Source organism: Camelina sativa, chromosome 14 (genome assembly GCF_000633955.1).
Source record: "Camelina sativa cultivar DH55 chromosome 14, Cs, whole genome shotgun sequence".
NCBI classification, from domain to species: domain Eukaryota; kingdom Viridiplantae; phylum Streptophyta; class Magnoliopsida; order Brassicales; family Brassicaceae; genus Camelina; species Camelina sativa.
This window is the reverse complement of record NC_025698.1, coordinates 29,860,741-29,871,642: the sequence shown is the minus strand read 5'-3', so window position 1 is coordinate 29,871,642 and position 10,902 is coordinate 29,860,741. Positions and strand designations below refer to the sequence as shown.

At 34.7% G+C, this 10,902-nt stretch overlaps 3 protein-coding genes and 3 non-coding genes across 7 annotated transcripts in view; 3 read left to right on the top strand and 3 right to left on the bottom strand.

The window, feature by feature from the left end:
• LOC104742863 (probable LRR receptor-like serine/threonine-protein kinase At1g53430) overlaps window positions 1–795 on the bottom strand; it is a 5,994-nt gene extending 5,199 nt beyond the window's left edge. The window contains exon 1 of the mRNA XM_010463932.2: window positions 570–795. Coding sequence (XP_010462234.1) covers window positions 570–681 — 112 coding nt within the window. The 5' untranslated portion in view covers window positions 682–795. The remainder of the gene's footprint in view (window positions 1–569) is intronic.
• LOC104742862 (ubiquitin domain-containing protein 1) lies at window positions 2,956–5,429 on the bottom strand. Its single transcript, XM_010463931.2, has 4 exons — window positions 5,062–5,429; window positions 4,425–4,547; window positions 3,318–3,437; window positions 2,956–3,239 (listed from the first exon to the last, which is right to left on the bottom strand). Exons 1-4 carry the CDS (start codon window positions 5,096–5,098, stop codon window positions 3,175–3,177), a joined length of 345 nt encoding a protein of 114 aa, XP_010462233.1. The 5' UTR covers window positions 5,099–5,429; the 3' UTR covers window positions 2,956–3,174.
• TRNAC-GCA lies at window positions 3,709–3,780 on the top strand. Its single transcript has one exon. It is a non-coding gene; the product is annotated as a tRNA-Cys (tRNA).
• TRNAC-GCA lies at window positions 4,015–4,086 on the top strand. Its single transcript has one exon. It is a non-coding gene; the product is annotated as a tRNA-Cys (tRNA).
• On the top strand, window positions 4,202–4,273 carry TRNAC-GCA. The gene has a single exon. It is a non-coding gene; the product is annotated as a tRNA-Cys (tRNA).
• LOC104742859 (ABC transporter G family member 24) overlaps window positions 6,671–10,902 on the bottom strand; it is a 7,668-nt gene continuing 3,436 nt past the window's right edge. Inside the window, exons 7-14 of one of the 2 annotated variants that reach the window (XM_010463928.2) lie at window positions 10,043–10,077; window positions 9,872–9,945; window positions 8,621–9,792; window positions 8,079–8,534; window positions 7,842–7,990; window positions 7,433–7,722; window positions 7,224–7,357; window positions 6,671–7,145 (exon numbers count right to left, since the gene is read on the bottom strand). In XM_010463928.2, the coding sequence (XP_010462230.1) occupies window positions 6,989–7,145; window positions 7,224–7,357; window positions 7,433–7,722; window positions 7,842–7,990; window positions 8,079–8,534; window positions 8,621–9,792; window positions 9,872–9,945; window positions 10,043–10,077 (2,467 nt within the window). In that variant the 3' untranslated portion in view covers window positions 6,671–6,988. The remainder of the gene's footprint in view (window positions 7,146–7,223; window positions 7,358–7,432; window positions 7,723–7,841; window positions 7,991–8,078; window positions 8,535–8,620; window positions 9,793–9,871; window positions 9,946–10,042; window positions 10,078–10,902) is intronic. The other variant, XM_010463927.2, reaches the window with a different exon arrangement.

The following is a 10,902-nucleotide window of genomic DNA, read 5'->3' as shown; positions in this document are numbered from 1 at the left end:
AAAAAAAATCACTCATTTACAAATTGACTTACTAGAAGAAGGTCTTATAATAAAATGGTAATCATGATCCGATCGGTTTCATTTTATCATACATGAATTTGAGATACAAACCATGAACTTAACATGCGTATACATGAAAAAACGTAAAAAGTGTGTTCTTAGTCAACTATGTGTACCTAATTTTTAAGCTTTTGCATCGTGCAACTATGACGACCCACCACCATTCAATTATTGAGCGAAACTCAAATAAATCCATAGTAATCTTAGCAAAAATATTGTTTTTTTTCCAGCTTTTATTTGTCAAATATGACGAAAATTTGACTTTAGAAATTTTAAACCTTATACGAAAAGCTAATAATTAATGGATAACCCTTTTTTAAAAATACGATCTCTTGTGGAATTCTTGAATTCACAATCTAGTTAGGTTTATTTTTATTTTTTTGGTCTCAAGAACAAAGAAGCATCGAATTATTGAAACTAAAGTCGAATTAGCGACTCAAGAATTGAAATCGAAGGAATTCATATGATAATGTGTGTATGGATTACACAAATTAAAGATTGAGACGCACCTTCATCTTCTGGCAAAAGTTGTTGAGCATTTGATGATCCAAAATTCTCCAATAAGCAAATGAAGATGAGAAGATGAAACACTACTTTCTCTGTCGAGAAGATGAAACCCATCTCTCGATTTTTTTTTTTCTAAGGAAACAATCAAACAGACAAGACGAGACTAGACGTACGATTGAGAGAGAGCGAGAAAGAGATATAGAGGGAGTTGAGAGAGAAAGAAGAAGAAGAAAGAAAGAAACAGTTGTGAAAAAGCTTTTAGTGTGTTCATATATATAAATAAAATACATGTATCTCATTTCGTCCCAAAAAAACTCATATAATAAAAAAATGAGAAAAAAAAATCCTGATAAATGTATTTCTAAGATATATGTACTTTTATGTAGCCGCCGGAAATGAATAATTTGTGTGGGGTTTAACTGACTGCTTTCTCTTTAACAAAAAAAAAAATTAACTGCCTGCTTTCTAATCTTCATTTGTATTTTCAAATAAATATATAAATACATATTACTTTTATCTTAAATATTTTGATGAATTTAGTTTACTTTTCTTACACATTTCTACATTTGTATTTGAATAAATAGTGATATGTTTTTGGTCTACATTTTGTCTTAAAGAAATACATATTACTATTCCCTTAAATATTTGATAAAACTCAGTTTTCTTTTCTTACACATTCTACATTTGTATTTGAAAAATATTGATTAACCAAGAAAGATCTACGAATTTTAATTATATAATTAATGTGTGCATCATGTTGTATTTATTTTTTAGATTAAATTTTAAAAATTACTAATTTAATTGTATATAAAAAAAAAACATATTCACCAAATAATATGAAAGTGCTTATATTTATTTACACGTTCCTACCCAGAAGGGTCCACGTTCGGATTCCGCTGTTTCTGACGAACATAATTAATCAAAGTATTATTATTATTGTAGTCGAAACACACTCTGTAGCTTTTTGTAAACTATTAAAACTTTATAAACTAGAACAAGACCTTGTCTCCCCATGCAAAAAGGTTAATTTTTCTACTTTGAACGTAGAAAATGTTAAACAAATGACCAAGGGATGTATGTTTTTCTTGACTGCTTTATTAGTTTTACTTTTACACATAGCTTTTAAATAAATAATTGATCTGTTTAATTTCAAGTTCAAGGCACCGGAGTCCAAAAGGATTAGCCGTGATGTTGTCTATAAGCAGCCATACGTACTTGGCCCAAAATCTTGATTGTTTATGGTTTATTAGAACTTAGTAGGTATAGAAAAGATTTTGTCGTAAAAGTTTATATAAATACATTTAGTAACCCTAGTTTTACCCCTTGAAAATATATAATTTTTTTCACCTATTATATATGGATCTATATTATTGGGAAGTTCTAACATAGTTATTATGCTTGTCGTAATATTATATATTCTCTCTATTTCATACTATAAGATGTTTTAGAGGAGATTTTTTGTTTCATAATATAGAATGCTTTCAAATTTTTTATACAACTTTTAGATTAATTTAATATTTTATATATAGGTTTAGGCTACTACTCCTTAACCTAATAGGACTATGATTTGCCAACCCAATTATAGATCTCTTGTTAACATGTGACTCGATGTCTCAATATTAAAACGTAATGTCGTTAATTATCTGTTATACGTTGATATTTGACGCTTTATAAATTTGTGAAGTTGTGACACATTGCAAATTCTAAATGTATAGAAAAAAATCTGACTTTAGTCTTGGCAAGCTTGATGAAGAGGACAACACTCACATTAGCACTCGAATAGCTGGAACATTGTAAGTCAAAAAGGTTATGTCATGCAAGATTTGCTTATATCACACAACAGATTAATTGTTTTGCAATATTTTGCAGCGGTTACATGGTATTGTAGTTCTAGAGATAGTTCATGGCAGGAGTAAAAAGATAGAACGATCCATGAACAATAATACTTTCTATCTTATTGACTCGTTAACCATTTTTCTTTTTGATAACATTTCACGTTAATCATTGAGTTAAAAAGTTGGACTTTTTTGTTCTTGTTTCCCTAGGTGGAGGTATTGAGGGGTCAGAATAATCTGTTGGAAACTGGTGGATCCGAGACTAGGATCAGATTATAACAGAGAAGAAGCAATGGCCATGATCCAAATTGCGATAATGTATACAAGCTCAAAGCCCTGTGAGAGACCGTCAATGTCAGAAGTGGTGAAGATGATGGAGATGGAGAAACTTGAGGATGCTTCAATGCATAGAAGAGAAACAACAAGACTTGAAAACATGAACACAATGAAGAAGTATTATGAAACGATAGGGCAAGATATAAGTACGAGTATGAGCATGAGTGATCAAAGTAAATCACCATCAGTTCATTAGCAAGTTTGTGTAAATAACATATTAAGATGAAACTCAAAGAACTGTCTTTAGATTTCCAGAAACAATCTGAGTTCTTAGGTACAAGTCAGAGAGAGAGAGAGAGAGAGATGTGGGAATCAATATTTTTTTTAAGTGTCAAAATAGACAAAAGCAGAGAATCCTAATGTAACTACTTACACACAAGATTTACATTTGGTTCTTCTTTTCTTTCTTGTCATTTCAAATGTTCGTCATCTTAAATCAATTTTCTTCCACAAAGTTGGTAGGTTCGCTTAGAACATACTTAGGTAGCTCATACTTAGCACCTGCAAGGCAATAACAGCACTAGTTAGGATCAAGAAGAACAATCACAAAGGCAAGCGAAAAAAGATTTGAACTTTCACCTCTCTCGTCATAGCAGACTGTGAGATCCGTGTTCTGAACAATGACTCCTGCACTGTCTACAATTGCTTGTGCAAGAGATATGTCAGCTTCAGCAGCAGCACGCAGTGCGTCCCATATCTCTGCGATTGCCAAGTGTAAAAATACACCATGTTGATACTAAGATTAGATGCAAATAGCAGAAAAACAAAGTATATCATTATTTTGACACAAAGTTTCTATGATTTCCCTTAACTCTGGTAGTCTGGTATATGATTACCACTAACACAATTTAATTCTCAACCTAGTAAAAAGAGTTACGGGAAATCATGAAAACTAAACAAGTGGTAAACACTTAAATTCTCAGCCTAGTAAATTATCTTTTCACGCAAGTCTTCTGAAGAATAGCAAAAAGGGTCCTTAGCTCAGTGGTAGAGCAATTGACTGCAGATCAATAGGTCACCGGTTCGAATCCGGTAGGGCCCTTAAATTTTTTACTTTTACAGCCTTCCTTAATCCCTACAATTCCTTTTCTACATACCCTTAAATAATCCAATGGTAAATCAATGACTTCCACATTCATCACATCTCTAACAACCGCTTATTGAGTGATTGACCTATCCATAGGTAGTAGAACTTAAACCTCTCTCTTTCTCTCCTTCCCAGTCACCAATATCTCTTTTTTCAGAACAATGCCTAACTCATTGCTAAACAACCAAAGGGTCCTTAGCTCAGTGGTAGAGCAATTGACTGCAGATCAATAGGTCACCGGTTCGAACCCGGTAGGGCCCTAAAAACTCTCTATATTTTTGTTCCTCTCCCTTCTTCAATCACTAATATCCTTTTTCTGCAGATGATTGACTAATCTATAATCTTCTGTATGTCAACTCATTGCTAAACAACCAAGGGGTCCTTAGCTCAGTGGTAGAGCATTTGACTGCAGATCAAGAGGTCACCGGTTCGAACCCGGTAGGGCCCTTAGAATTCTCTTTTGTCCCCTTCCCTCCCACACTAATATCCCCTTTCTACAAACCTTCCAATTCTTTTGTTGTGTAATCAAATGGTATAAAGCGAAAACACCACTCAAAAAATCAAAATCAAGGCAAGCTCAAGAAACAAGTAACAGTTACCTTTCCTACCGCCATAATGAGGAGCAGTGTCCCAAAACTCTTCTCTCAATTTCATAAGCTCAGCTTTGGTGATCGGTTGGGTGTGCTTCCATGGTTTCGGCTTCCTAATTTTCTTCACTGGCCCTGTAAAGAAACAAGAAGTTATCCATCTGATGCAATGCATATAATAAAGGATCTTTTTGCATCATCAATCATAATGCATTGACCATTAAGAGTCCATTGGCAGAAACTAGCTTTATCCGTGTAGATCATTCACTTAATTTTCTTTCCATAAAAGAAAAGTCCAACCATATTTAGTAGATTCTGTAGCATAAACAAACATACACAACACAGACAAACCAAATTCTAAAACATAAAAATACTTCATCGGAATCAATAATTAAAACATCAAAGCTCATACTACTGCCATGAAGATTTGTAACTGAATCAAACCCCATCAGATCAGATAAAACCTAAACCCTAAAATTTCAATAAACAAAATCTACATTAAAGGTTGGAACAAAAGAACATTCTAACATATTAATTACACATCTAGGGTTTTTTCTCATCTACTCCATAAACAAAAAAAAAAATGATTCCTTTTTCGCCTTATCCAGAACAGAGTAAAGTCGTAGAACTAAGAAAGATTCGATCTCACCATCTCCTTGCGACTGTGTTGATCCAGCACAACCCATTAATCTGCTTCTTTCAACCCTTCAAGTATTAAAAAAAAAACACACACAAATTCTCTCGCAGAAACGGATTCAGACAGAACAAGGGTTTTGTCGAAGCTTCATCGAAACCAATCAAAGTCGCAAACTTTTCACCTTCCCTTTAAAAAAAGAGAAAGCAAAGATATTTCTTTCCGAATCTTGAGACACACAAATCAGATGTCGGTAGAATGAAGAAGAAGATCAAGACCGAGTTGAAGATGACGATGAATCGGCGGTGTTGATGATTGTGACATTATTTTTGTGTTAATCTTTTCGTTTATATAAAGATTTGTTTTTTTTTCTTGGGGTTTTTTTTTTTTTTTTTTTTGGCTTCGCTGTTTTCTCAATTAACGGCAAAAAGGTTTCTAAATCCAATGCGAACCAATGTTACATCACCCAATCAGATTTCCCCACGTCATCCTAATTATTCTTTGGATTGAAGAATCTATGCACTTTAATCTTTATTTTTTATTTCCTCTGTTTGCACTTTAATCTTTATATTTTTAACTAATAGTACTAATAATTGATCTTGGCTTAATTAAGTTGATCAGGTTGAGAAAAAGAATTAGGCAATAACCATTCACTTTTAAAAGTCGCTACCAGATTTGTTTTTGTTGTTTTTTAAAGAAGGAATAGTTGAATTTGTTAAGGACAATCCCTTCGATAATGATGGTATACAATAATGTTTCTTCATTCTTTCTCCTTTTAAATATGTTTGTGGACGACAAAAAAAAAAAAGGTTTGTGATAAAAATAGAATTAAATATTACTATAGCACTGAGATTTTTCTTTTCTTTTCAAAATAAGATTGTAATTTTTAATTATTTCTCCTTGAATTTTTTATATATTTCCTACTATTTATGTAGTAAGAGTTTATTTTTTATATAAAATCTTTTCAAACAAGAAAATGATCAGAAAACTCACTCAACTTCAAGTTTTAGGGGATCGGATTCTAATTTATAAAGAATTTTGATAACTTCAATAAAATCATAGAAAGTGAATAAATAAAAAATTTAAAAGAATTGTTAGAGAGTTTTCTATAATCTTGTTGATTTGTTTTTTTTTATAATCTTTTAAAGTCTTCCAAACAATCTCAATATTTTAATCATACTTTCCATGATTTTATTTTGTGAAGAAAAGTGTATAAAATCATAAACCAATAACACAAAAATTGAATTCATTAACAATCATAGATTCTTTTGTTTTAGTTGAATAACACCGGAATTTTAATGACTTTATACTATTCTTAATCTAACAACACCATATTCATTAAGATTTTAACTGACCTTTTCACAAATCACGAACTAATAACACCAAATTTTAAGAGAGTTTAGCAAAATCTTGATTGAATAACAACAAATTCTAAGTAACATTTAAAATCATTAAAACTCTTTTTAAATTACAAACCAATAACAACCCTTTACTATTTGAGTGAGTTTATCATGATTCTTTTCTAGAAGACACATGTTCTGTATATTTCTTACTATTTCTGTAGTAATAGTTTATTTAAAAGAGATCAGAAACTCACTCAACTTCAAGTCTTCTTCAACCACAAGTTTTTGGGAATGTTTTAGTTCCATTATGCCAAAATCTAAAAACAAGCCAAGATTTCAAAAGACCAAATAGATTTAGCTAATTGGAGTTGGCAACACTTTCTCTTGGGTTTGAAAACCAACATTGATGTCACAGAGGATCTGGACAAAGTTTCTTACTTCTAATAAGACAATAAACTAAGATGAATAAATAAATAATTTCACAACAAATTTATATTCTTTGTAAAATTTAGCCAACAAAGCTCTTCTTCTTTTACCTGAAGGCTTCAGATTCCTGCGAACTTTTAGTAAAGTTAAATCCATAAAGAAACGATCTTTCTTCACTTCTTTTGAAGTATGATCATCCCAACAAAGGCAATTCCACGAGTGGCCACACCTATGAGAAGCAATATCATTATACATAAATTCCATTCGTTAATGTCGTAGCCACTCTTCATAAGCGATCCACATCGTGTAATCATCCATACTCCATAGTACCTGAAATCCAATATATGAATCAAACCAAGATTTTGAAAGGTAACTTCTTTGTGCTTCTGTTCCAACTTGTTTTCGTACCTTTGAGCATTTCCTATCACAAATGCCTCCAAAGCCCACTTTGGATAACTCAAGTCAGCCATGATCCTAATAGCTTCACTATTCTTCGGTTGGGTTGCAACAAGTGTTAAAACGACTGGAAGAAGAACAGAAAACTGCAAAACCAAGTCTGTCATTAGATACGTAGAGAGTATGATTCGTCTTCAAAAGGGAACTTAGATAAAACTCACCAGCTGGGCTGAGCTCGGTTGGAGAAAGATAGCCAACGCATATGCAATACCGGTCACACAATATACGAGGCAGACCAAAACAATATAGTTATCGAAAAATGTTGATCTCGGATTCGTGAAGAAATAGAACATAGAGAGATAGACCAATGGCTTGACAAGTATATTGAAAAAGTCTATCGTATCTTTGGCAAGGAAGCAGGCCGAGCTACTCATCCCCGAGGCACTTTCTCTCCAGTAATGTAACTTGTCTAGTGAGAATGATCTTAAAGCTGCTATTTTGCAAAGAAGAGCTGACAGAAGAAGAAAAGCAAAAGATAAGATTCATAAGAAGTTAAGAACATGAATCAAGTTCTCAGAAATTGATTAATAACAGTTATGATAGGTTAATAGAGGATTTAATCCAACTTACAGACTGCTATAATAGTATAGGTATAGCCAGGAGCTCCAAAGCTCTCATCACTTGCTTTAATAAGTGATCCTAAACAAGCTCCAGCAAGCAACAATATCAAATAGTCTGTGGCTTGTAATTGAGCTTCTCTCATTCGCTGCTTAGCTATCCTGAAATCAAGAACATAATTCCGTTTCATTCCAACATCCAAGATTTCAACTGATCATAAATAAGTCGTGGAAGATTAAAGAAGAAAACCTTCCAAGGAAATATTTGTATTGTAGCCACATAGAAGGGGTTCTTCTGTGGGACAAATCTCGAGACTTCAAGAAGTTATGCCGTATATTATCACTACGCAACCTGAAATTACAATACACATCTCCCCATAGCTCTGTGGCAAATGTTTGGTTACCAGTGTCTGGATTCGTTTCAAGTCCAGCAGCACTGTTGTTCCGCATATCTAATGGAACCGAGTACCCTTTGTGAAGCATCCACCTTTGAGGAAGCTCTTTGTAACCAACACCAGAATTCCCAATTGATATCACAACGCCTTCCAGAACGTCAATGTAGTAGTCAGGAGGGTTGATACGGTCTGGAACATTTATTCCCAACCCCGAGAAGTATTCTTCGACATTGTTGACTGATCCATGGTAAACAATAAGTCCACCTTTCGCGAGAAGTACTAGATCATTGAACGTTTTGAACAAAGTATAACTGCAACAAAGAAACATGAATTAAAAAACTCCATGGCACATAAAGAAGCTATTACCTCTACGGGTGTAACTTATTTTTCAAGATACCTTGGTTGGTGAACAACCATGCAAATATTGACTCCCTCGAGGGCTTCATGCCGAAGTGCTCTAAGAAGAAGCTGTGATGAGGCACTATCCAAGCCAGAAGTAGGCTCATCCAAGAATAAAACCGAAGGCTCCATTACCATTTCTAAACCCACATTCACTCGTTTCCTCTGCCCTCCTGAGATTCCCCGCTTCTCTACTGTACCAACTATAGAATTCCTAACAGCTTGTAGCCCCAAAGAGTCGATGATTCTTTCAACCACAAGAACTTTGTCTGCTTTCGATAGACCCGCAGGTAATCTGCATTTAGCATGGAACCAAAGATTTTCCTCTACTGTCAAGTTTCCATGAACAACATCATCTTGTGGCACAAAACCAATAATTTTTTTATATGAGTGGATTGATTCGGGCTTCCCGTTTATAAGAATCGAACCACTCAATTTGCATCCGACAGCTTTCCCAGCCAAAGCAGATAGCAGACTTGTCTTTCCTGCTCCTGATGGGCCCATCACAGCTGTGATCCGACCTGGTTTCATGATTCCTGTGACACATCTCAACACATGCTTACCATTGGACTTTAAGGTAAGAGTTAAATCTCTAAAAGATAACTCCATGAGAGTCCTCTTTCTCGTCTCAGTATTAGTAGCCATTGCAACTATTCCTGAAAACGTAAGATTCTTATTCGCTTGCTCCATGGCTTTCTCCTTCTCAATCCGATCGTACGCATACTTGAAGATTTGGCTCCGTGTTTTCTTAGTTTTGGCCAAATTCTGTCTTTTTACTCTCTTTTCTTCTGCTTCAAGCCTTGCTCTTTCATTACTTACGGCGGCTGCATCATCTTCAATCTCATAACTAGATTGCGCAGCAGAGGAACTCGCAGGACTTGAATATTTTGACATGTCTATATCTTCATCTATCTCAGAAGAGTCCCCACGACCCAACATCATGTGGGTATCCCCATCATGATTGGACTTTTTACCTGAAAATGTCCGATTTATTTGTGCACGGATCTCACTGACATGCTTTTTGGTAGCCTCTCTAGCAGCTTTCCATCTCTGATTAGCTTTTGCTTTCTTCACCGCTGCTTCTCTTGATTTCGCCTGCCTCTTCTCTCTCGTCGTTAGGATTTGATCGGAACAATTGTAGATAATGAGTAGAATAGTACTCACTCCAGCCTGCACAAACAAATTGAAGGCCACTCTTTAAGTGGAAAACCTTAGTTGTACAGATTCAATGATAAGTGAAAAAACTTACGATAACCATAACCCCAAATGCATGCATGTTCTGATTTGCTGTGTTGGGATTGCAGGACGTTAACTTAAAGCAAGCTGCAAAAGACAAGACGTACTTAATAGATAAATATGGAAATAGTAAACATAACTTAGTTTTGTGACAACAAGCAATCATGAATATTCGATGACATACGTTTCTCAGATGTAGACCCCATTCTGCAGTAGTGCCTAAATCAACATAAAAAGTATAACCAGTTATACCAAAAACAGTTTGAAACAAATATGATTCTCAGCTGGATCATTCATTTGATTTAACATAGTAACACAACGTTGAGGACAATTTGTCAGGATAGAACGGAGTTTGAAGGGTCGAAAAAATGAATACCCACTATCACAAGGTACTTTTTGAGTGGTGGTAGGACAATACGATCCCGCGGAACAGAATACTTCACCGCTGGATCTGATATCGGCCCATACATTCGCACCTCCACAAGTGTGGTTTGGTCGTCCTGGTGGTAGTTGATAAGTATACCTACATATTTGACATAACATCTCATCTTATCCCGCAATAATATCACATGTATCATACTAGTCTTTGTATCTAAGATGGAATAAAAAAACTTACGGTTCACATAAGCTTGTAGTCTTATTAAGGGTAGCTAAGGGACAATGAGCACCAAGGGGACAAGCTTTTCAAGAACAAAAAATTCAGAAACAGTGTTAGTTAGACCATTCCATATAGATAAGAAAAGCTTATAAACCATGAAGGCGTTTATAAATTGCTTACGTATCATGCAGGTGAGGCCACGGGGGCAGAAAAACCCTTCACAGCAAGCCATACAGTTTTCTGTTCTTTCAGGAAAATCTTTGGAGTTTTGTAGGTCGACTTGTTCGGTTGGTTCAACACTACAGCCCCATCCAGGTTCACAACCAGAGACCCATGAAGTCAAGTTGCAATTTACATTTGGTTGCAAGTGGCCTTGGCTATTCGACTTATTGAAAAAAGCATTAAAATAGAACTTCATCTCTGCTGCTGTACAGATACGCCTACCA